Source organism: Lampetra fluviatilis, chromosome 43, assembly GCF_964198595.1.
Source record: "Lampetra fluviatilis chromosome 43, kcLamFluv1.1, whole genome shotgun sequence".
NCBI lineage: Eukaryota > Metazoa > Chordata > Hyperoartia > Petromyzontiformes > Petromyzontidae > Lampetra > Lampetra fluviatilis.
Window position 1 is genome coordinate 8,191,221 of NC_136317.1, and position 25,485 is coordinate 8,216,705.

Consider the following 25,485-nt stretch of genomic DNA (forward strand, 5'->3'; position numbering starts at 1 on the left):
GGCGCTTACCAACGAGTCAAATCATCGCTCCTGGCACCATGGACTGAGCGTGGGGCGGGGGGGTGGGGCAGGGTACGCGCACGCTGGGTGAGGCTCATCCGGAGTGGGCGTGCGAGGGATGGAGCTGGGGGGGGCGCCGGTGTTGGGCGGAGCCGCCTCGGCCCCCTACTAAACAACGGCGCAGCCCTCCCGAGGCACAACCGGCGAGCGACATCGATATCCACACGGCAGCGTTCGCTCTCTCCTATCAGCGTCATCAGCAGCAACATCAGCAGGAGCAGCGGCAGCAGCTGCAGCGGTGCGGGCGATGATGATGGCCCAGCGCCGTTGCTGCGTCTGCGTGCTGACCGCGCTCGCTCTGCTCCTCGTGGCGGCGGTGGCCCCGTCCCAGGGCGACCCGTGTGAGTAGCCGACCGGTCGGCAGGAGAGAGCGGGTAGAGAGAGGGTCTGGTGGAGGGCGAGTGGTGGTGAGTGGTGGAGGGCGAGTGGTGGTGGAGGGCGAGTGGTGGGTGGTGGGCGAGTGGTGGGTGGTGGGCGAGTGGTGGGTGGTGGGCGAGTGGTGGGTGGTGGGCGAGTGGTGGGTGGTGGGCGAGTGGTGGGTGGTGGGCGAGTGGTGGGTGGTGGGCGAGTGGTGGGTGGTGGGCGAGTGGTGGGTGGTGGGCGAGTGGTGGGTGGTGGGCGAGTGGTGGGTGGTGGGCGAGTGGTGAGTGGAGGGCGAGTGGTGAGTGGAGGGCGAGTGGTGAGTGGAGGGCGAGTGGTGAGTGGAGGGCGAGTGGTGAGTGGAGGGCGAGTGGTGAGTGGAGGGCGAGTGGTGAGTGGAGGGCGAGTGGTGAGTGGAGGGCGAGTGGTGAGTGGAGGGCGAGTGGTGAGTGGAGGGCGAGTGGTGAGTGGGTGGTGAGTGGAGGGCGAGTGGTGGGTGGTGAGTGGAGGGCGAGTGGTGGGTGGTGAGTGGAGGGCGAGTGGTGGGTGGTGGTGGAGGGCGAGTGGTGGGTGGTGAATGGAGGGCGAGTGGTGAGTGGGTGGTGAATGGAGGGCGAGTGGTGGGTGGTGAATGGAGGGCGAGTGGTGAGTGGGTGGTGAATGGAGGGCGAGTGGTGAGTGGAGGGCGAGTAGTGGGTGGTGAGTGGTGGAGGGCGAGTGGTGGGTGGTGAGTGGAGGGCGAGTGGTGAGTGGAGGGCGAGTGGTGGGTGGTGGTGATGGGCGAGTGGTGGGTGGTGAGTGGAGGGCGAGTGGTGGGTGGTGGTGGTGGTGGTGGTGGTGGAGGGCGAGTGGTGGGTGGAGGGCGAGTGGTGGGTGGAGGGCGAGTGGTGGGTGGAGGGCGAGTGGTGGGTGGAGGGCGAGTGGTGGGTGGAGGGCGAGTGGTGGGTGGAGGGCGAGTGGTGGGTGGAGGGCGAGTGGTGGGTGGAGGGCGAGTGGTGGGTGGAGGGCGAGTGGTGGGTGGAGGGCGAGTGGTGGGTGGAGGGCGAGTGGTGGGTGGAGGGCGAGTGGTGGGTGGAGGGCGAGTGGTGGGTGGAGGGCGAGTGGTGGGTGGAGGGCGAGTGGTGGGTGGAGGGCGAGTGGTGGGTGGAGGGCGAGTGGTGGGTGGAGGGCGAGTGGTGGTGAGTGAGTGGGTGGTGGTGAGTGGGTGCCGGTCGATGGCTGAGAGCGGCGGCGGCGGCTCTCGCCGAGATTCATTGTCGAGGCTTCGCCGGGAATTGTGAACGAAGGACCCGTCCGCCCGGCCCGGCGTGTCTCGAGGCAAGAACGATCACAAATGGGTATTTGTTTTAGGGCGTTTGCGGCCCAAATCCCTGACGAAGTTGTGTTCACTGAACAAGTGGGAAGAAATCGGAGCACCCGGAGAAAGCCCCCTCCCCCACCACCACGCACTGCGCGAGGGCACAACGTTCGATCCCCGTAGAGAGGTAAATCTATGGCGATGTTCGGCCACTCGCATTCTCCTGTGGAGCCGGGGGGGGGTAACGGCTCCATATCACAACAACATCTGTGCGGTGACCCCCCCCCTCGCTTGCTGGCTCCGCAGCATAACAGAGACGAAACGGCTCCCAACAACAAGGTCCGAGGTTGTCGTGGTCGTGGTGGTGGTCGTGGTGTCTGCGTAGTCGCTCTCCCCTCTCCCCCGTGCGTTGCTTTCGGGTTGTTGCCGAGTTTCTGTGGGGCGCGCGGTGCCCGACGTTTCGCCCCACGTGCCGTGCGGGAGAGCGACTTTGGTCCTCGAATCGCGAAGCTCCCCAAACCGGCACGTGCAGCGAAACGTCGGACATCGCGCCCGACAACGCGCGGTACACGTGGGCTGAGCGACGCGGGCAGCAGCAGCAGTACGACGCGAAACCCGAAGCCGTTGCTCGCGCACGGACGTTGCGGAACTGCTGCCTGCTGCCTGTGTGTGTGCTGTGTGTTTGTGCTGCGTGTGTGCTGTGTGTGTGCTGCGTACTGCATGTGTGCTGCGTGTGTGCTGCGTGCTGCCTGTGTGTATGCTGCGTGTGTGCTGTGTGTGTGCTGCGTACTGCGTGTGTGCTGCGTGCTGCCTGCGTGTGCTGCCTGCGTGTGTGCTGCCTGCGTGTGTGCTGCCTGCGTGTGTGCTGCCTGCGTGTGTGCTGCCTGCGTGTGTGCTGCCTGCGTGTGTGCTGCCTGCGTGTGTGCTGCCTGCGTGTGTGCTGCCTGCATGTGTGCTGCGTGCTGCCTGCGTGTGTGCTGCCTGCATGTGTGCTGCGTGCTGCCTGCGTGTGTGTGCTGCGTGCTGCCTGCGTGTGTGTGCTGCGTACTGCGTGTGTGTGCTGCGTACTGCGTGTGTGTGCTGCGTACTGCGTGTGTGTGCTGCGTACTGCGTGTGTGCGCTGCGTACTGAGTGTGTGCGCTGCGTACTGCGTGTGTGCGCTGCGTACTGCGTGTGTGCGCTGCGTACTGCGTGTGTGCGCTGCGTACTGCGTGTGTGCGCTGCGTACTGCGTGTGTGCGCTGCGTACTGCGTGTGTGCGCTGCGTACTGCGTGTGTGCGCTGCGTACTGCGTGTGTGCGCTGCGTACTGCGTGTGTGCGCTGCGTACTGCGTGTGTGCGCTGCGTACTGCGTGTGTGCGCTGCGTACTGCGTGTGTGCGCTGCGTACTGCGTGTGTGCGCTGCGTACTGCGTGTGTGCGCTGCGTACTGCGTGTGTGCGCTGCGTACTGCGTGTGTGCGCTGCGTACTGCGTGTGTGCGCTGCCTGCGTGCGTGCTGCCTGCTGCGTGTGTGCTGCGTGTGTGCTGCCTGCTGCGTGTGTGCTGCGTGTGTGCTGCCTGCTGCGTGTGCTGCCTGCTGCCTGCTGCGTGTGTGCTGCGTGCGTGTGTGCTGCGTGTGTGCTGCACGTTGCGTGGCCTTGGGATATATTTATTTGGTTTGGGGCTTTCAATGTTTTACAGAGAATCTCCTCCCTCCCGCACGCAGCCAGCCAGCGAGCAGCAGCAGCTTGCTTCACGAGGCGCGCGTGTTTACCCTGCGGGGGGGGGGGGTGTGAATGTGGCCCAGGCTGAACCGCTATTCCAGCGTGCCGAGTGAATCCCGCAGCGTGTTGCGACGTGCACGAGGGGGGTGAGTGAGGGGCCCGGCTGGTACCGCCCGGCAGGTCACGTCTGCCCTGACCAGCCACTCCCCCCACCCTCCACAGCAGGGAGCGATGTTCTTCGTCAGTTACGGGAATTGCTACTTCGACCTGACTCGGGGAATTGGGCACCAACGCAGCGCACGGGTTCCCATACAATATTTGTTATGTTAGTTTGACGTTTCGGGCAATGGCGCTTCTTCACGGCAGAGCGGGTGCGCGGACTGATCGGCGAAGAACAATAAAGTCGCTCGATCTCCCTGCCCTCTCCATGCTCCGTGGAAGGCTCGTCGCCTGAAACGTCGGCCTACTGTTGACCAATGTTGTTGTGGGCCATTAGGCCGAGCGGAAGACCGTGAGCCGTGGGGGGACGGGGGAGGGGAGGGGGTGGAGGGAGACGCCCCCCCATCCTGCATTGTTTGCTTTGTGCAGACTCTGCCGGGGCTTTCCGCAGCGTGCAGAACAATGACCCCACGCGTCCACCCTCCCCCTCGCAGCGCTAAACAGCTGGATACAAAACAACACTTTCCTGCTGAAAGGGGGGAAGCGCATGGAAATAGGGGTGGGTGGGGGGACAGGGGGGGGTGTAGGGGAGAGAGTTAAGCAACTTCCACCATTGTTTCAGCTGCAGCGCCGGGAGGTCGACCCGAGCCCCGGTGTGCTGTCCACACAGTGCGCTGGCCGCTACGTCGGCGTCCAACACGCGCTGGCTGGCAGCGTCGATGTGCGGGGCTTTTTCTGGAAGACTTCGCTGTCCTTTCATGGATGTTTCTGTTTGTGCGCAGCCAGTTTAAGATGTTTGTTGCGGTTGCACCCGATTCAAGAGCCGAAATGGCTCACACAGGGTTATACCAAATAAATTAACTGAAATACATGAACTGAACTGAGCTGACGAGCAGAAGCTAATTTTGTTCGCGGTCAAACGCCGCCTTGGGGGGGGTGGTGGGGGGGGGTGAAAGTCAATCAATCGGTGGCCCTGTTGGCTGCATAACGTGTCCTAACATCGTGGCCTGGAAGCAGTCACCACCACCACGCGCGTGAGAGCCCTGGGGGAGCCCTGGGGGAGCCGTGGGCAGCGGGAGGCACGTGGACGTCCTCGCGCGGAATATTCGTCGCACAAAATAAGTTTGCGGGCAATACCCATCCCACCCGTACTTGTCTCGCCACGTTAAAACATTTCGAGCGTTTTTACTCCTCGGTTTTAACATGCTGATGAGACACGACTGAACCAAATGCTGCTGTGTGTCTGGTGTGTGTGTCTGCCGTGTGTGTGTCTGCTGTGTCTGCTGTGTGTCTGGTGTGTGTGTCTGCTGTGTGTCGTGTGTGTGTGTGTCTGCTGTGTGTGTGTGTGTGTCTGCTGTGTGTGTGTGTGTGTGTCTGCTGTGTGTGTGTGTCTGCTGTGTGTGTGTGTGTGTGTCTGCTGTGTGTGTGTGTCTCTGCTGTGTGTGTGTGTGTCTCTGCTGTGTGTGTGTGTGTCTCTGCTGTGTGTGTCTGTGTCTCTGCTGTGTGTGTCTGTGTCTCTGCTGTGTGTGTCTGTGTCTCTGCTGTGTGTGTCTGTGTCTCTGCTGTGTGTGTCTGTGTCTCTGCTGTGTGTGTCTGTGTCTGGTGTGTCTGGTGTGTGTCTGCTGTGTGTGTGTGTACCAGTGGTGGTTAACTTGGGGTGCACGCACCCCCTGGGGGTGCGAGATGCCCTTTCTGGGGGTGCGGAACATGGCCAGATGACTTTCGAAGGTTAAATCATCAAAACGCATATTAAGCACGGGCACGTGACAACTACTTTGTTTCATAACACCCTATGCATTTATTAGTAAAGGTTAAGAACCACTGGTATATCAACAACAACAACCGCCATTCGCCACTAAGTGGTGGTGACGTCACCACGGCGCTTGTGCCAGGCCATGTGCACCTTGAGGCCACGTGAAGTGTCGAACGCCCACTGGCAGGAGGTCACGGGGCAGACCCACGCGCTCCACAAAGACCGTGGGGGCTGATGGGATTCGTACAGAAAGACTTTTATGTGGCGAGACAAATATGGGAACGGAGGCCCCCCTTCCCCCCGAGGTTCTCCGACCCGAAACGGTCGAACAGCGAGACCGCCCTGGCGCCACGCTGCCCACACGCATGGCGGGGGGGGGGGGGCTGCCCCTTTTGTTGCCACACAAAGCTCCGTCGGCGCTTGACTCCGGGTGGCCCTGGCGAGCGACGGCGGCGGCCGCGTTCTCATCGGATCGGTTTCACCCCGTGCCGCCCTCCCGTGCCGCCCGGCACTGCTTGTTTAGCGGGCCGGCTCGTGTTTGTCTTTGCCCGGTTGGCTTTTTTTTGTGTGCTCTGGAGCGGGCATTTGCTTTGTTTATCCTGTGACTGGTATCTGCCATGCACGACTGTTGCGTCTCTCGCAGGAACGCGTGGGCGATTTTGTGTACACGCATGCGGTCGTCGTGTGTTTTGTGAGCTGCTGCTGTTTGGTTGAAAGTTATTTACCGGATGCGGACGGGTGGCCTCGGAGATCAGAGCGATGAGCCAGCACCGCTGAGATATCCTGGGTTTGAACCCAGGTTTCGGGCATCGTGTAACGAGTCGATGGTCTCAACCCATTTCACCGATGACCGCGCGCACAGAAAAAAACATCTCGTGAAATTTTGGCTCTGCGATTTTCATTTGGCTAAATTCCAGCTCCTGAGAATTACAAACATCAGTATATTGTTTATGTATGTTGAACTTCTTTCACACAGTACGTAGCCAACCGTGCTAATCGGAGGTGCGGGGAAGAACCACAAACTAAACGCAAACAGCAGTGCACGCGACGGGCGTTCCTCTCGGCGGCAGAGCAGGTGGGCCGTTCTCTCGCGCAAAAAAAGGTCTGCGCTGATCTCCTGAACCTCCTGATGAAATCGCTCGCCTCGTGACCACGTGATGCCGATGGCGCGACCCGGGATGATAAAATAGTTTCCGAAAAATATTTCTACAAGTCCCTTAAACCTCTGGCCGTCCTTCCCTTTTTCGTCAGTCCTGAGCGCACGACAGGCCGAGCGGTTCCTGAGCCGACAGAGGCGCGCGTACAACGTGTTCGAGGAGGCGAAGCAGGGAAACCTGGAGCGCGAGTGTGTCGAGGAGTTCTGCAACAAGGAGGAGGCGCGGGAGGTCTTTGAAAACGACCCCGAAACGGTAACGGGGCCCGCAGTGGGACCCAACGCCACCACCTCCCCCCGGGGGTCGGCTGACTGCCTGCTTGCTTCGCCCTGTAACTGACTGCCTGCCCGCCTTGCTCTGTAACTGCCTGCTTCCCGCGCCCTTTGATTGCCTGCCTTGCCTGCCTGCCTGTTGCGTTGACGAAGCAGCAATTCTGATCCTGACCAATGTTGCTACTCAGCCACACACATGGCCAAGAATTGCAAAAAACCAGCAGCATGAATTATAATATTATATAAATAATAATAACGATAGCAGCCATTCACCCAGAAATGCCTAGCCGAGTCTCAGGAGGTTCACCTGCAACTGCAGTTTTACATTGAGGCGGTGGAGCCAGATAGTGGAGTGGCGCTTCGCTGCGATGATGATGCCTCCCTCCTCCGTATTTGTGCATCGGGCATTGAGTCGTGATGTCCTCCGCACGTTGAAGGGTGCTTTGACTTGGGGAGGGAGAGAACCCGAAAAAACCCCGAAAAAAAACCCCCAGCACCACCACCGCCTGGGTACCTCGCGGTCCGTCTTGACCCGTTGAGTCCTACCCCGGCTGAACGTCCTCCTCGGCCTCTGCGATCGAGCCGCGGTTTGCGGTGCGAGCGCGGAGGGGGCGGTCCGGTCGATGTCTGGCCAACGCACGGCGTCGGTTCCTCCACCCGTGTCCGGCTCCGTGCGTGCAGATCGCGCATGAGAGAATATTGCTCGTGTGCGGACGTTTGATTGTTTTTTTACACGCTTTTATTTAACTCACTCTGTCTGTTGTTGTTATCGTATCCTCAAATCTTGTAACTAAATTTTAACCCACTTCCCAATGTGGTATCGACTGCAAACTTGGTATACTTATGTCATACTGATGACAATACTATATCTTTTTTTAATGTTATGTTTCGGCTTGGGTCTAATTGTCCACGCTCAACTGACGTTGGCTGTAAATGGCCACGGCCCCTTACGTGATGGCAAGCTTCGGGGCCACTTCCTGGAGTCGTGGAGTTTTGCCATTACGAGTACGGTACATTTCATTCAAGCGTGTTTAAAAAAACAAGTATTTATAAATATTACTTATTTGTGTTTTTTTTTCTATTCCAGAACTACTTCTACCCCAAGTATTTAGGTACGCACGCGTACGCTGCGCTGCATGTAACACTTCGCGTGGCCATTGCTGCAACCCAAACACACGGGAGTAGTACTGTCACGTCCACATTACAAACAACCTATGATGCTCTTCAAACGTACTAGTACGTTTCCTTTTATGATTTTACTTGGGCATCAACGACTGCAGCCAGTTAGATTGTACTGCTTTAGTGATGCACTAAATGATCTATTAAATTCCTTCGCTGTATTTCGGTCAGTTAGCCACTCTCCTTTTAATAAACCAGGAGAGGAGTCCATTAAATACACAGCAGCATTGCCGCATTAGCAAGGGCGACTTGGCTGTGTAAGCCCCGGCAATGGACCGTTGAAACCATAAGCCTCTCTTTGTAGGGAGACGTGGGCCAATTAATACGTTGCAAACGGTTACCAGTGCAAAATGTAAACGTTACAGAGTTGAACACATTAAGTGCATGTGTACACGATTCCTCCACCACTGGCACGTGATGGTGACTGTGGTGACGCTGCTGACGCTGGCGACTGTGGTGACGATGGTGACGCTGCTGACGCTGGCGACTGTGGTGACGATGGTGACGCTGCTGACGCTGGCGACTGTGGTGACGATGGTGACGCTGCTGACGCTGGCGACTGTGGTGGTGCTGATGTGACGCCGGCGTTGCGCTGCTGCTCCCAGACTGCCTGTCGGAGCACCACATCACTGAGGACGACCCGCACGACAACTGGAGAGCCAGCAGCGTGAGCAGCGTGCTGCGCACGTGCGTCACCGGTGAGCAGAGCGCCGTCTTTTTCACCCCAGTGGCGATGTTTACACACCACACCACCAGGTACTCATTTGAGGCTGAGCAGACCTAGGGGAGGCCCAGGACCGGTTCAAATCATTGTCACTGGTGTTGTTGGCCGTGAGCGGGAATCAAACTCGGGTCGCCGGGGTTCGATAGCGGAGCGCGCTAACCGCTGCGCCAGCGCTCGTTACCGAACACCGTGGATATGGAGCCATGGTGTGTGTGTGTGCGTGTGCCCACGTGTGTGTGTGTGTGTGCATGTGCCCGAGTGTGTGTGTGTGCCCACGTGTGTGCGTGCGTGTGCCCGCGTGTGTGCCCGCGTGTGTGCGTGTGTCTGCGTGTGTGTGCGTGTGCCCGCGTGTGTGCGTGTGCCCGCGTGTGTGTGTGTGCGTGTGCCCGCGTGTGTGCGTGTGCCCGCGTGTGTGCGTGTGTCCGCGTGTGTGCGTGTGCCCGTGCGTGTGCCCGCGTGTGTGTGTGTGTCTGCGTGTGTGCGTGTGCCCGCGTGTGTGCGTGTGCCCGCATGTGTGTGTATGTCTGCGTGTGCCCGCGTGTGTGTGCGTGCGTGTGCCCGCGTGTGTGCCCGCTCTCCGCTCGCGCAGCGCTGCCCAACCAGTGCATGCCCTCGCCGTGCTTGCGGGCCAGCTCCCTGACCTGCATCGACCAGCAGGGCGACTACGCCTGCATCTGCCACGTCGGCTGGACCGGCAAGAACTGCACGCAGGGTGAGTGGCGTGGCACAGGGTGGGGGGGCAGGGGAGGGGGGGAGGGGGGAGGGGAGGGGGGAGGGGAGGGGGGGAGGGGGGAGGGAAGGGGGGAGGGGAGGGAAGGGGGAAGTGGCGGTGGTAACGCCTGCGCCTCGCAGGAGCAAGGGCCCAGCTTCGATCCCCGACTGGGGTGCCCCGTGCTGCCCGCCGCGTAGCGGGGCCCCCGCAGAGGCCTGCTGCAACCCGACGTGAGCGGCGCTCGCCCATCCAGGTGCCTTCCAGGTGCAATCCCTGCTAAGCTCCCTCGGTCCGACGAGATGACTTTGACAACGATTTGCTTTTGACAGAGAGCGCCTTCCTTCATGCCGTGGTGCCTCATCTCGACGCATTTGAAAGGGCACCTCCCCCACCCCCCCCCCCCCCTAGCGGCAGCTGTACCTGCTTGGCACAAGGAGACCCCGACACTCTGGCGTCAGTCCGCCGGTGCGAGGAGACAATCGGTGCTGCGTGAGGTCCCGGTTGAGTGACGTTGATCGGACGCACCCCGTGCGATTCGGTCCCCAAGATTGCGGCGTTCGTAGAACTGGGGGCCGGCTGTTCTCTGTGTCCGGTGTTCAGACATCAACGAGTGCGACAAGAACAACGGGAGATGCGCCCACGAGTGCATGAACCTGCCCGGCACTCGCCGCTGCCGCTGCCAAAGAGGCTACTTGCTGCAGAGCGACCACATGTCCTGCCAAGGTGCGCCCCCACCCCCTCGCCCCCCCCCCCCCACCGCGCACACACGCAGCGTCACCCAGATACACACAACAACAACCGCCATTCACCACTAAGTGGTGGTGACGTCACCACGACGCTTGTGCCAGGCTATGTGCACCTTGAGGCCACGTGAAGTGTCGAACGCCCGCTGTCAGGAGGTCACGGGGCAGACCCAGATGCCACGGGTCGACTGAGACGACTGGCTGATGCACCACCTGTGCCCTCTACTGTGACAACTTGCTGTGCTTTAGCCACCCGGCGCTCCGCTCGTTGTTGTGAGTGTCGCTCCTCCCCCCTCCGTTGTTGTTGGAGGGCGACTGCCTCCAACTGCCCAGTAGCGTCCTTCACGAGCCTCCTCCACAGAGGCCGATCTTGACACCGCTGGTACCTGTCATCGGCAAGTCCACTCAGCTTCACATCCTCCTGTACCACATCACTCCATCTCTTCTCTAGCCCGTGCCGTGCCCGTTTTCCCCCCTCGATCCGGCCGAACAAAAGCTGTTTAGGCATGCAGTGGCTGGGCATGCGGGCTACATGACCCAGCCAACGCAGCCTTGCCTGCCGGAGGAGCTCACCGATGGGACTTTGTCCAGATCTTTCAAGGATTTGTAAGCTCCTCACACAATCCAGCCTGGTTAAACACAGGATGGATCGTAGGCAGGCCAGCCTAAATGTTTCTAACCGGCGAATATGTTCCATTAGGGGGGGTCCACGTTTCGCAAGCGTAGAGAAGGGAGGGAATGACTGTGGCCGAGAAAACCTGAAGCTTCGTGTGGAGCGAGAGACCAGGTAGCTTCCACACAGCGTTACACAACCGATGAAAAGATAATGCCGCTCGACTTATTCGGAGTGAGACCTCTGCTGTTAAACCAGAGCCGGTCATGAGCACACTGCCAAGGTATGGGAAACTCTCCACTCTCTGTACAACTGCCCTATCACCAATTGGGAGTTGTGGGGGTATAGTGTCCGATGGTACAAAATACCCAGGAAGGTGCTAAGTTTTGGTGGGGCTGATGTTAAGTCCCCACCTCTTAGTGGCAAGCTCCAGGTTCAGCAGCAGCGCCTCCAACTCCTCCTCTGAGTGAGTAGCAATTACCAGATCATCGGCATACATAACGTGGTTGAGCAATAGGGAGCCATCCCTTGACCGCACCCGGGCATTGATCAGCCTCCCATTGTATCTGTACCAGATGGAAATTCCTCCGGTACAGCTATTGAAAGCTTCACGAACTACGTTGTCGAAAAGGATGTTAAATAATGTGGGAGCCAGAAGACATCCCTGTCGCACCCCAAGGTGTAGAGAGAATGGCTCTGACTCCCGGCCACGTAGTTTTACCCGGGCCCGCTCCCCATCATGAAGGTCCTTAATGATCGTGAGCAAGAGGGTCAAGGACTCCGAAAGCACGAAGAACAACCCAGAGCCCAGGTCTTCTGATGGTATCATAGGCTTTGAACAGGTCAATAAAGCAGAGATGTAGGTCTTGTTGGAATTCCCTACACCTCTGCTGTAGCAGACGGACAGAAAATATGGTATCTGTGCAGGACCGCCCTTTCCTGAAACCGCATTGGGGCTCTGCAAGCCTCTCCTCAGCATGCCTAGCAAGGCGATGTTAAATAATCCTTGCCAGGACCTTTCCCGGCACACTGAGAAGTGAGATTCCCCTGTAGTTGTTACAGTCTGTGCGGTCCCCCTTCTTAAAGAGGGGGACTACCAGTTGCCGGATACACACACACACAGCATCACACACATACATAGCGTTGCACACACTCGCACAGTGTCATCCACACACACAGCGTCGTACACACAGCATCACACACGCAACATCACACACAACATCACACAGACACATACCCATAGTATTGCACACACACACCCACCAAAGCGCCACACACACACGGGCATCAATGCCCACAGCATATCCTCACAGAGAGCCTAATAACGGCAGTTTGTTGTTTATGGTGGTCATCCTTGTGTAGTGAGTTCAACTGAGTCGCAACACATTTATTAACACCAACACACGGGGTAACTGCCCCTTAACAGGATAACAACCTATGGTTGTGGACCACCAGGCTAACTGCACTAACTCCACCTTAACTAGCTACAACGGACCGGACCACAGCTTGGGTCCAGGTCCACGTGTTGGAGACTCTTGTAGGACGTAGAACTTAGATTTTCAAGATGACAACAGCAGCCGGTCCCTCAAGGGGACCCGGCTTATATCCTCTGTGGCGTGGCTGGCTCCGCCCTTAGCCACGCCCACCTTTTAGGATCTTCGAGCAGGATCTTGACCCTGACACGTGACCACCCCTAGCCCCCACCTGGGGCCCCTGTGTAGACTTTACCGGTCGCGTGTCCTCTGGGGTCAACCAGAGTGCCACGGCCTATAGTAACCCAATTCCCGTGGCCGGCACTCCCAGAACCTATCCTGTAGGGGTCGGCACTGCACACTACGTGTGGTGCCGTCCAACGCTATCGATCAGCGCTCACCGAGCCCCTCTAGGGCCGGTACTGCACCCGCGTGTGAGTGGTATAATACATCGCACGCCGTGCCTCTCTAGGGCCGCCCTACACAGCGACATCACGCGATGTCACTACACATGGAAGCACTATCCAGGTTCAACCCGATGAGCTTCTGATAAGGCCGAGTGCATTCTGGGTGAATTTGGTAATTATCTCGCAGAGTTCCCTGCTGTCGCTGCCGCGACTGCTGCTGCGGGGCAGGCAGCAGTAAACAGGACGCTGTTGAGGCAGCGACGACGATGATGACGAGGGAGCGTCCCGGGGTACGGACCGCGTGCGTGCCTTCCCTTGTGGCATAGCGGCCGCGTCCCTCTCTGTCGCTCCAGGGTGGAGCCGATGGGCAATGGATACCGGCACAGTTGCCGAGCACGATCCTCAGAACGCCAAGCGGCCAGCCACAAACGGCACTATATAGATAAGAGTGGAACGCGTTTTTTGACTTGAGAAAAGGTTGCTATCATTATTATAAGACCTTGGGGAGAGAGAGACAAAGGGGGGAGGGGAATTCCACAGTGGAGCAGTGCGAGGGGAGGAAGCGGGAAGAGAAGTGTTGTGATATTGTGGGTGGGTGAGTGGTTGAGAGGAGTGCGCACAGCAGTGCGTATCGGATGTCTGTATGTCGCTTTTTCTTTATGGTTGGAAATTCCCTGCGGTGTTTAAATATTTATTCACGAATGTCTGGTCCTCAAGGTGGCTAAGCAGTCGCAATTGTAATAATCTTGTGCAGCCGTTTGCCAATCCAGGTGAAAGCCTCCCCACATCGTGTTGGGCGTGGGGTTGTTTTGAACATACTTCGCCAGTGTGTGTGTGTATGTATGTTGCACTTCGTTCGCACCGTACGTAGCCAACCACGCTAACCGAAGGTCTGGGAAACGACAACAAACGAAACGCAAAAGGCAGTTACAAAGAAATTAGTTTTCTATCTAGATTGTTTTTAAAGTGTGGAATGGTGAAGAGGGTACCCAGGGCTGGGTCAGATATCACTTGCCACTGGTGTTGGCCATGACTGGGAGTCGAACTCAGGTGGCCAGCTGTAGCGGTAGTGCAGTAACCCCTAACGACTGCGCCGTACCACTCGTTAAAGTACGAAAACTCCTACGCGCGGTACGGTGGCTCCTGTGAACGTGGAGGTAGTTACCGGTCCCGTAGAACACGCAGTGCCCGTGCTGGGGGCTGTGTGACCATTTGTTTACGTTCCAGAACGTCCGCAGCTTGGTCTCTGTTTATATTTGCGGTCCGGTTTTTAATGTCGGAAAAGGGAAGAGTGAAAACACGATCTGTAAATATAAACCTGGGAGCCTTTCTCTGTCCCGCCGAGGGATTTCAAGGGAAACCAATTCTCAGAATGCGGGGGCGGCTCGCGGAGCGTTTTCGGTAAACGCCGTCGTGTTGATGCCGGCGGCTTCCTCCGGGGGATGTTCTGCGGACGTGAAGCGTTCCTCTCAGCCGAACCCACCCCCCGAGCAAAACACACTCGCCGAGGCAGCGGTAAACAGCTGCCGGAGGGAGTGCCCCGTCGGCGAATCTGCTTCCAGCCGCGAACGGTCACGGCAGACGACGCGGCTCGAGTTGAGACGGCCGAGCGAGGGTGCCCGCGCCCTGTGACCCCCAAGTGGGCGGGGGGCCGGGTGGGGGCTGGGCGGGGGGCTGAGCGGGCGGGCGGGCGGCGTGGGGGGTGTTCCACGCGGCGGCCCACACCGAGTGCCGTCTTCGTGAACCCGTACTCGGCGTGGTGACCGTGCGCTACGTCCAGCAGTGGATTGGCCGTAGGGTTATGCGCGTACAACTTATACGGGTGGATCGTCGACGTGCTTTGTCGATGCTGTGCTGCAAATGCGATGCGACGGTTTGCAAATACAGACAGCTCGCGAGGACTTTGAAACCGAGAGATCAAAGTGGAGCCATAGGCGTGGCAACTAACAGAGAAAATGTCAGTGTACGCATGTTGAACTTCTTGCACACCGTACGTAGCCAACCGTGCTCGTCGGAGGTGCGGATGATGGTGATGTACGAGTGCTGCTAACCCGACGGGTCACTCCTGCTGCTGCGTGTCTCTGTGGTCGCTTCGTAGATGAGGACGAGTGCTCGCTCGGCCAGGGCATCTGCGGCCAGGCCACGTGCGTCAACACGGAGGGCTCCTTCCACTGCAGCTGCCCCCGTGGCTTCGTCTTCAACGAGATGAACCAAACGTGCGACGGTGAGGAGGGCTCTCAATATCGCAGCGCCGAGCCGCTGAGGGTCCTGGGTTCTCGTGTGCGGCGAGCCGATGGTATCAACCGAGCAAAAAGTTGGTCCACCACTTAATTTGGCCAAATACCACCTCGAAGATTTAAAACGCCGGCTTGACTGCGGTTCGACAAAACTGACTCCGAGTGACAGAGTGGTTGGGGAGAGTGCCCGCCACCTACAGTGTGACATAGGCCACTTGCAGGGGTCTCGGAGGTAGCGCTGCAGTATCCGCTTCCGTGGGCCGTTCCCTAATGCAGGGAGTTGCGCTGCTCCGCTAGTTCCAAACAGATTCGCCCTGTGAAACTGCTCCCGGATAGCTCAACGGGGATAAAGTTGTGGGAACATAAGCCCTCGAGGGTTGGGGTCGTATTCTTGAGATCACCCTCCGAGCAAACGGCGATCTCGAGATCGGAACAGATGCCACTGTGACCATTGGCTCGATCCTCCCAGCATGTCTTGCATGCCACATCACCTCGCCGAACCTGCACGTACGAAGCACGGCAGCGGCCTTTTGTTTTGAACCGCCGAGCAGAAGGGCAATCGGACCACCGCGTCCGCGTGTCCGGAATCATCGGCACAGGCACGGGTGCTCGTCCGCCTTGCGAGTTTTCTCATCGTTGTACGGAAAGTCGGAGAATTGTTTATTTGATTTGTCCCTTTTGATTGCTACGGGGATCCGGGCATGACCTCGCGGGCCACTGTATGCAAGGGGGCCGGTGAGGGGAGCGGGGGGGCGGGTGTCGAGAGGGCGCCGATGAAGCGGCTATTGCGTCCCCACGGCAGATGTGAACGAGTGCCTGGACAACTCTGGCTGCGCCCAGCTGTGCGTGAACACCCAGGGGAGCTACACCTGCCACTGCGACGGCCGCAGGAGCTTGCAGCTCGGCAACGACCTCCACCAGTGCAAGGTGCCCGCAGCACGGCACCCCGTCCCTCGGGCGCAGCGTCGGCGGGAACCACGGCGGGAACCACGGCGGGAACCACGGCGGGAACCACGGCGGGAACCACGGCGGGAACCACGGCGCGAACCACGGCGGGAACCACGGCGGGAACCACGGCGGGAACCACGGCGGGAACCACGGCGGGAACCACGGCGGGAACCACGGCGGGCCGGGCCCCATAGATGAGCAAAATCAGCAAGATGCGCTCACGTTACAAATTTCTACCACAGAGTTCATAGTGGTTTTTATTTTGGGGTGAGATCACCGTGAAGGTTCTATGCCAATTGTATTAAACCGTGATTCTCCACCACCCGACGACCGGCAATCAAACAAAGTTGTCACGTCGGCAAATAAATGCAAATTTCAATCGGGAAGCGCTTTCACGTGAGATCTGAGCCCTCATTTAATATCCTGTTGACGTGTTGGAGGTAAAGTGTCAACATTTAGCTTGCCTTTTTTAACATTCCGGTCTCGCTAATCAACCGAATCAATTGGCATATCTGCCCACGTAACAACTTGATTGGCTACGTCAGATGATGGAGGGTAATGGGTAATAAATTAGCATTGTACCTACACAGGCGACCTCGCCCAAAAGAAACCAATTATGAATCGTAACATTGGCCGTGACAGCCTACGTGTAAAATGTACTACTTCAGTATTGGGTTTTTATTGTTTCACCGGCCGAGAACTCGGGAGATCAGGATGGGGGGCGGTGTCTCCATGGCAGCCACGTCTGGCATCTCCTTAGCAGCAGTGTCTCCGTGGCGACCGTGTCTCTATTGTGGTACATTTCTCCACAGAGAGCCCAGAGACTACACCACACACACACGCGCTGGGCACCTTTATGAATTTATTTTCAGTACTTTACAATTAAGAAAATACTAATTAATTATACGCACCCGCTGTTCCTAAGTTGAGGGACAAAGCGAACCCCTGCCCCCCCTGCCCCCCTGCCCCTCCCTGCCGAACCCCCAAATATAGAAGTCAAACTCCGCCCATGCGGCACCAGCGCAATTGGATTTAACGCAAAGAAAAAGGTTGCGCTGCTCACAAACGGCAGCACGGCAAAGACGCCCCACACCGTACGCCATGCGCAGCGCTCTCCCAGCCTTGCCCAATCCACCAGCGTGTCAATCCCCCCCCCTGTGCCCTTCCACCCCACAGCCAATCATCCAGCTGTTCGATGAGAGGGTGCAGAAGAACGCAGAGTGGATGTGCACCAACCCCCACTTCATCACAAAGCCCACCTTCCTGCTGCGCTTCAAGCTACGGCAGATCAAACGGTAAGCTCGCAGTTGGGGGACCGTACGGTCACGGACGGGAGGTCGCCACTTCCCAGAGGTTCGGGCAGCTGGGTGACTGAGCGGTTGAGCCTGCACCCCTGGGCTCGTGGGTTTGAATCCCGCTTGTCAGCCGCCTGGGATTGTTAAACCGGGCTCTCGGGCGAGTTGGCGATCTAGGCCCAGTCACCATTGACGGCACAAAAAACACCCGGCGCGTAAAATTCGGTTCTACATTAAACTTGCCGAAATTCCATCTCCGAGAATTAAAATCTCGGTTTTACTGGAGAAACAACCGGGCTAAGCCTGAGCGGCGCCGGGCTGTCTTGGCACGGCCCCCGCACGGCTCGGTCGTGCGGTGGGGAAAAAACGCCGACTGGCTGAGACCGACCTGGCTGGTTGACGGCGCAGGGAGGTGATGGAGTTTGGGCTGCGCACGTTCGACGCGGAGGGGCTGGTGCTGTACGTGGAGCGCGGGCGGAGCCGCGAGCCCAACGAGCGCATGGTGCTGGCGCTGAGGAACGGCTCCCTGGAGGTGCAGCTGCAGATGAGCGAGAGCATGATCGTTACGACCGGCGGCAAGCCTATCAACGACGGCGCTTGGCACACGGTACGGCACACGCCACGCTCCCAGCTCGCCGTGCCGTGAGGCTATTTTTTGCCACGCCGGTCAGTGTGGCTTGGTGAAGCCAGGGGGCATGCAGTCACAAAGTTGGAGTGATTTGCTGCTCAAATGAGCGCTAAGGGGTGGTGCTCATCTCCTGTTTACAACCCTGAGACGGTGGTGGATGATCATCCACATTCCTTTTAAGATAAATACTGTTGACTGCCCCATGCAGAGGTATTCATTTTATCATCCCTAGAAGGATGATGATGATGGGCTCGGTGAACGCTCAACCAGCATTTGACCTCGAAAGTATCCGATTGCTGGCTCAACCGCCGAGCCAATCGGCTGGATCGCAGCGCAACAACGGATGTTGCCGCCGTGCCCTTTGCCGGCCGGCACGTCGCCACCGCAGCAGCCTTTAGCAACCTGCCATGTGTGGTGTTGTGCCCATTCCGGGAGCCAGGTCTCGGTGGAGCGGCCGACAGGGAAGATCATCGTGAAGCTGTCGGGGGAGGAGGTCATCAACATCAACACCCACTCGGCCAACGCGGGCTCCATCAGCTCCGACATCCTCATCTCCATCGCGGGCCTCCCCACCGACGAGCACACGCTGATGAAACCTGTACGGCACGCACACACGCACACACGCGCACACACACACATACACAGAATCAAACTTTCTTTATACTGGAGAAATCCGATGAGCTATAAAGGTCTTTTTCACAGATGTCCAGTAGGGGCGAGTAGGAACGTTCCAACAACAAAGAGTACACAAACACGATAGGAGTGCAAAGTACAAGAAAGGTAAACAAATCACCCAAACACATATAAATCAAACTAAAGCATACCCACGCACTTGCACGTACACGCGGTCATACGTAATCATACATACAGGCCAAATTCGTATATCACACGCAAAGACACGGGGCACATGCACATGCGTGCACTGGCTCGCACACACAAACGCACTTCCGTGCTCGTGAAACCCGTACGGCCTGGTCACAAGTACTGCCCCCTACTGTGCGCACTGCATTGCGAGAGATGGGAATGTGATGCCGATAGCGCAATTACACGGCAATTTGGTTGACAGAATTTTGTACAACAAAAAACCTAACTTGTACATTCAATGACAAATTCGACATACGGCATCTTCAATTTGCATTTACGGGATTTTTAATCCGTAAATTATCATATTTGTGGGAAAAATCAAACAACGCGGGGGTGTGTGTCGTCTGACCTCGCGAGCATTCCGCGCAGCTCTGGGCGGCTTGAGCAGCGTGCTGCTCACACTCTACGACGGGGGTCCCACGCTCCCCGTGCCGTCACCCCAACTCGACTCCCGTCAACTCAGTCCTTTGCGTTGATCCCGCCTGGCACCGCACTCGGCAGGATTTTGCATTTTTATAATGATCTTGTTTTGATAAATGTTAGTTGAGATGTCTGCAGGGAGGCCATTTAAGGTGCAAGTGGTAGTAGAAGTGCAAAAAGAGACTGAAGCCATTACCTTGGATGTGAAGTACTGTATGGTATTTCCAACTGACCTGTTCTTCACCTGAGGACGGCTGCTTGCGTTGTGGCCGAAACGTCGTGAAAATTATTTTATTATGTTTTATTTTTATTATTTTATTATTTCCCTTCTACGTGACTTTACCGAAAGAACCAAGAAGAGGAGTATTAAAGTATTAAAATATTATAAAATAATGGAAATCAAATGGTTCGAGGTACGGAATTTCGCTTTACAGACACATTTTCAGGAACGTATCTGTTCCGAATATCAAGGGATGCCCGTATTGTGTGTATATATTATTTTGTAATTAAAATACGCCGCTCCTAACGATCTGGCCGTGCTATCGCTGACACCGCTCCCCTCCCACGTGGGTGCGCGTGGGCAGCTGAACATGCACCTGGACGCGTGCATGCGCGACTGGAGCTGGCTGGACCAGGACACGAGCTGGATCAAGGAGGAGACGTCGGGCGACAAGATGCGCCAGTGCTTCTCCAGCGTCGAAAGAGGGGCCTACTTCCCAGGGACCGGCATGGCGTACTTCAACCGCAGCTTCTGTACGCGCCAACTTGCCGGCCGCATTTAACGCTTCCGCACGAAGGTTGAACGCGTCCGTAACTGGGGAGCGGGGGAGAGATGTGGGGGGGGGGGGGGGGTGGGGGCATAACGCTCGTAACTACGATCCGGTCTGAATGGATCTGGAGTATAATTTGCGTCGCCCTTTGCGATTCATCCTCTCGAAGACCGGCCTCTCTGAGCAAATGACCGCCCCTAAACACGGACACTCAAGCAAGCACATAAAGGGCCGCTCGGTAAACATACAATACGCATTAAGCCCCGACGGTGTCGCACGCTCCACGCATACGCACGCTTCTTGCTAACATTGAGAACGAGTGGACGATGCAAACATTCTGGCACGTGCCTACATTTGTGGAGAACGTAAATACACAAGTCACTGAGCCAGGGCGATGCGTGGCTGGCTCAAGCTTCTGATGTATGCGTCCCGACGGCGCGTGTGCCGGTGGCGTAGCTATTGAGTGTGCAGGCAGTGCAACTGCACTGTGGCCCACGGTGCCAGACGGGCCAAGGCGCCGGGCTGCGAAGAGCAAGACGGACAGGCGGCCACATTTTATTCCTAGAACCGGGGCTCGCGCCAACCGCGCTACACCAGCGGCGAATGCGCAGCGGCCGCTACGCGTGTCGTGACGATGGCGGTTTGTGTCAGTGTCTCCGGAGGGCGGTGACGGCTGGGAGTTGACCGTGGAGCTATCCATCCGCCCCGCGGGAGACACGGGGATCATCTTCGCGCTTGCCAGCCCTCAAAACGACGAGGTTCCACTGTCCGTGTCGCTGGAGCACACGGCAAGGAACGAGTACATGCAGCCGACACAGGTAGCAGAGCGTCGCTCGCACGTGCTGCTGCCGCTGCTGCTGCGCAACAGCATCGCCCACCGCTGTATGGCTGATCACACTCTTGCTGCGTTCCCATGGCCACTGGGCAGCCTGTTTAATTATTCCAAACTTCATGAGCCGAGCAGCTTCATGAGCTTGGCCACTTCCTTCTGTCTGCTCCTACTCTGGCCAGAGGGGGAAGTGATTGTAAGTTTTCAGCGGTGTGATTTTCTAAGCTAAATATATGGGCCCGAAGTTGACTTGAGTTGGAGACGACATCGACCGTGATGTCATGATTGGTTCCGGGGATGGCCTAAATGGACGGTGTGCAGCTCCGTTCGCAATGCAGAACACACTGCCCAGTAAAAGTGAGCTACGCGGGCTGGCCGGTGACCTCGGGAACGTGTTGGCATACTACCTGAAACCCCGAGCCTCTCGCAGGACTCTACCCAGCTTTTGGCCAAATTTCCACACCAACCCTACGAACTGCACAAATTCTAAAAACAAGCAGTCCGCAGACCCGGAGCCTCACTGGCGCGAGCCCCTCCCCAGTACGTGCAGGTGGCGCTGGGCGACGTGGTGGCGGCGCGCTTGGAGGTGGCGGAGCTGACGTCGATGCAGAGCCCCACGTGGCAGAGCGTGGCGGTGCGCGTCTCCGCGACGGCGCTGACGCTCTCCGTGGACGGCGCCGAGGCGACGGGCACGGAGCAGTTCCTGCTGCCGCGCCTCACCGCCCTGCAGGAGCAGCTGAGTCGACCCGTGGCCAAGTTCTTCGGCGGCCTCCCCGGTACACGTGGGCCGAGTGGGATGGTGCACGCAAGGCACTCTCATTTGCCTCGTATACAAGTGCCCTGTCGTGCCCAGAAACTGGGCAGGGCCCAGAGACTCCGAAAGAGGCTGTAGACTCAGGCAGGGTCCGTGGACGAAGGGAGGTTTTTAAAAAGCACCCCGAAGTTGGTTTTGCTGTCCAAGTAAACAAAAGTTCAGAATGTTTTAGTTACGTTAGTATTGCATCTATGTGATTTATATAAGACCGATGTGTGAAAAGGTTAAATATATAATTTCAAAAAAAAAATCAAAAAGTATTGGGTCTTGAGTGAGCTTGCATGAGATGCACGTATAGGAAACGGCAGTATACCGTAGCAGGTGAATTGCTGAATTGCTCAATGGTAATTCGTGACGATGGATCCAACCGTGGTGGGTACAAATCGCAACGCACGCGTACCAATTGGCGGCCGCTCGGTCTGTTGCGACCCATCCCTTAACGGAGGCCCGCGTCGGCATGTTCCCCACCCGTAGACTCGGTGCCGCTGCAGGTGACGCCCGTCACGGCCTTCTTCCAGGGCTGCATCAGGGACGTGCGCCTCAACGGCGTCCGCGTGGAGCTGGACACGGCCGACTCTCTCTCCCCGGGCGTCACGTCTCACTCTTGCCCCCTGCTCCACTCCGAAATGCCCATCTACTTTTAGTAAAATGCGTCCGTGCACAACTTGGACCCTTGCTTCGCCAAACGTTCCCCAAACATTCACGGCGCCCGACTGCAGGCTTTAACAATCCACTTTGCTATTCAAGGCATACTTGCCGACGGTGCGGATTTAAGCGAAAGGCTGCCGATTTTTAAGCTCTGACAATCGATATGCCTTAGAAGGGTTTAAAACTTGACATCCTACCGTTGACATGGGCATAGGTGGCAAGTACGCAGCTTACTGCAGGCTTTAAAAACCCACTTTGCTATTTAATGTTACCAATAACCGTACAATCTGATGTAAAGGTGAGTGTGTGTGCGCGCGTGCGCACATGTGATTTTTAACAAAAAACATTTTATCTGAAATCTCTTCCTATGAGTACTTTGTGACTGAGTTAATCCGATTCGTGTGGTTCGCATTCAGATGGCTACCGCAATAGAAAAGGCATCCCGATATTTACTCTTCCTCACCCACGTGCACCACAGCATGTCAAAGGCAGTTTGCACAATGCACCACTTCTCGATTTGCAAATGAGATTACACAGGAAATGTATTTCAGTGCAAGGTGATGGCCACTGAGACGACAGCGCAGCCAATTCCAAGGTTAGACTGTACTTCTATGCTTCTGTGGCATCACTCCCCAGGTTCACCAACCAGTACTGACCAGTTCTTAATCTTCCGTTGGTGTGCGTGTCATGGGGGTTACTTGACCGCACTGATTGTGTTCGTTGTCCTTCCCCCGCACCTCCGATTAGCAGAGGTGTGGACTCGAGTCATGTGACTTGGACTCGAGTCAGACTCGAGTCATGAATTTGATGACTTGCGACTCGACTTGGACTTGCATAACAATGACTTTGTCCCACCTATGAGATGTGGACTCGAGTCATGTGACTTGGACTCGAGTCATGAATTTGATGACTTGCGACTCGACTTGGACTTGCATAACAATGACTTTGTCCCACCTCTGCCGATTAGCACGGTTGGCGACGTATGGTGCGATAGAAGTTCAACTTGGTAAAAGTGGAGAGCATAGAAGTACATGGCAGCAGAGTGTTTGCTCCACTGCCCTCTGCTGCCCGCCACTAGTACCGCAGCAGCCTGTAGCAACCTGTTGTGCACGATGGTGTGGCGTGTTCCTCCGTCGCCAGAGAACACGTGGTGGTTTTAAGGGAACCAGTAGAGCAACAACCCCGGCTGCAATGACCACAACCTTAAGAGTTTTTAATTTGCTACTTGTGCTGTATTTGTACAATGTCCAATGGGTGCCATTTCATAAGGGAACAAAAATGTTTTAAGCTTCAAGAGTTTTCATTAAAAGATATATATATACCTTTTTCACCCTATGAACTATTAGCACCGATTAAGACACTGAATTTTTTATGTTACTGCTGTTAGATATGAGCACAGAACGGTGTTTTTTTTCACATGAATAAATGTATCGGAAATGTTACCACTGATGTATGTGTCGGTTTCACCTGCTCGTGGCAGATGGTGCGGTGCCAAGCGGCCCCAGGGATATCTGCGCCGCCCAGACTTACTGAGGTTACCCTCGCTGACATGAACCAAATCGTCAATTAGTTCGTACATCTTAAGGGCGGCAGGGTGGCGCTTGGGTAACACTCACGCCTCGGCCAAGAAGTGCCCGAGTTCAACTCCCACTCGGGTGCCTCCTGTGTGGGGTTTCTGTGTGGGTTCCCTCCGGGTTCTCCGATTTCCTCCCATAGACAAAATAAAACCCACAATGTAATAGGTTTTTCTTGATTTGAAGCTTTCGTGACTGCGCCTCCCCCTTTTCTTACCTAAAAACCTCTTGCCACGGCAGCTCTCTCGCCTATTTCAGCATTATATCTTGCTGTGGTTGTTCCACCTGATGAAGATTGCTTGTGTTGCGATCGAAACGTCGTGATTCGTTTTATTTTTATTTCTACCTACGTAACTTTACCAAAAGAACCAAAGAGTATGTAATGGGTATTGTTGACCAAACAGTCTCATGCTAAAAAAATTACTCATTTGGGATTAAACACCGAAAGAGCGACAGATGGCAGCGGTAAACACTGCTGACTACTGATGAGTCGTAATGAGGACGAAACCGGTCACCGGCTCTGTCTTTGTCTCACTGTTGCCGGTCGGTTGGCCATATTTTCTCAACTTGTGAAGGGCAGTCCCCGAAACAAAATAAGCACAATGCAGTTTTTTCTGAATTGGTGGTTTTCCCGTTCGTGCACAAGGCTAAATACGAGCTTTTTATCCACAGGCCTCGTGTGGTGTGGGGTACAAAGTGGGTACTCCAACCTCTTCCCAGACGGTCTGCTCAACATTGAATAGATCAAAAACACATTCCTGCGGAGGGAGCTGGTAGGAACGTTGGGTTGCTCGGACAGCTCGGTCAATGGCCAGGGTCAACGGCGGCGTGGTGTATTCCGCAAATATGGCCGACTGAGGGCGGGCACAAGCCGGCGTGAGTAGGTTAAACGTTGAGTTTTATAAGGGCACCACGGGGTGACCAGCCCCCCACCCAGCCCCTCCCCACCCTCCTCTCCCCACCCAGCCCCTCCCTGCACGACGGACGGACGGACACAATAATGCCCTGTGGGCTGGTGGAACCAGGAGGTTCTCTACTCTGACACTGGTGAGACTTGGGCCCTAAAGAAGGCTGCTGTCTCTGGTGAAGACCAATCGGTTTCAAAGACAATGTTTCTATAATGATCAGAGCATGTTTGTTTGCATGCTCACCACAAGTACTGTACGTGGTTAATGCGGACATGATTCCTTGCAAAATATTTCTATTTTGTGTTTGAACATCTGAACACGTGTTCTATTGCCATAAAGGGTAAAATCTACTCTTATTTTTTCGTAATCGAGAAGAATGCCCTTCCCCTGCTGCAAATATGGATTCGATTTCGAGAAGATGTTTTCTGATTCCAGCGAAACACCCCCACCCTCTCTCTCTGTGTAGACTTTCTCATCTAAACTCTACAACTTAAAACCTTTATTTTACCAGGTAAAGCCCACCTGAGCTATTGTAGCTCAGAAGCGACCCGGCCACAAATGATGGCTCAACTAAGTGGCTTGTCGTGAGGACATGTTGTAGCGGCCGTAAGATCGAAAAGCATGTTTCTGATGAGGGCAACTGGCACGATTTGGACACACGTGGAGGATGGACAATAGGGAAATTATAAGTGTGACGTTCGGAAAGAAGGAATGAACCGGAGAAAGAGGAAGACCTAACAAAGAATGGCTTGACATGAAGCTTTCGTGGCTGCAGGGAATCCATTCTCTTTGGTTCTTTCAGTAAAGTCACGTAGGTAGAAAATAAATAAAATCACGACGTTTCGGGCGCAACACAAGCGTCCGTCATCAGGTGGGAAATCATGGTCTGCTGCTGAGGCAGACTTTTAAAAGGTTAAAAGGTCTAAAACAGTCTGCCTCAGC

The 25,485-nt window shown here is 56.4% G+C and overlaps 1 protein-coding gene across 1 annotated transcript; it reads left to right on the plus strand.

Moving 5' to 3' along the window:
- Positions 1–174: 174 nt before the first annotated feature.
- On the plus strand, positions 175–23,503 carry GAS6 (growth arrest specific 6). The gene is made up of 15 exons (XM_078876284.1): positions 175–401; positions 6,584–6,741; positions 7,846–7,870; positions 8,543–8,635; positions 9,251–9,373; positions 9,974–10,096; positions 14,707–14,832; positions 15,648–15,772; positions 16,970–17,088; positions 17,497–17,695; positions 18,156–18,314; positions 19,585–19,753; positions 20,422–20,588; positions 21,141–21,375; positions 21,888–23,503. Exons 1-15 carry the CDS (start codon positions 308–310, stop codon positions 22,055–22,057), a joined length of 2,085 nt encoding a protein of 694 aa, XP_078732410.1. The 5' UTR covers positions 175–307; the 3' UTR covers positions 22,058–23,503.
- Positions 23,504–25,485: the final 1,982 nt, after the last annotated feature.

Excerpts from the sequence above, each read along its gene's own strand:
- GAS6 (XM_078876284.1), top strand. The coding sequence starts at position 308 with ATGATGATGGCCCAGCGCCGTTGCTGCGTCTGCGTGCTGACCGCGCTC. Across the intron at positions 7,871-8,542 it reads CTTCTACCCCAAGTATTTAG|ACTGCCTGTCGGAGCACCAC; the intron begins GTACGCACGCGT and ends TGCTGCTCCCAG. Across the intron at positions 17,089-17,496 it reads AAGCTACGGCAGATCAAACG|GGAGGTGATGGAGTTTGGGC; the intron begins GTAAGCTCGCAG and ends TTGACGGCGCAG.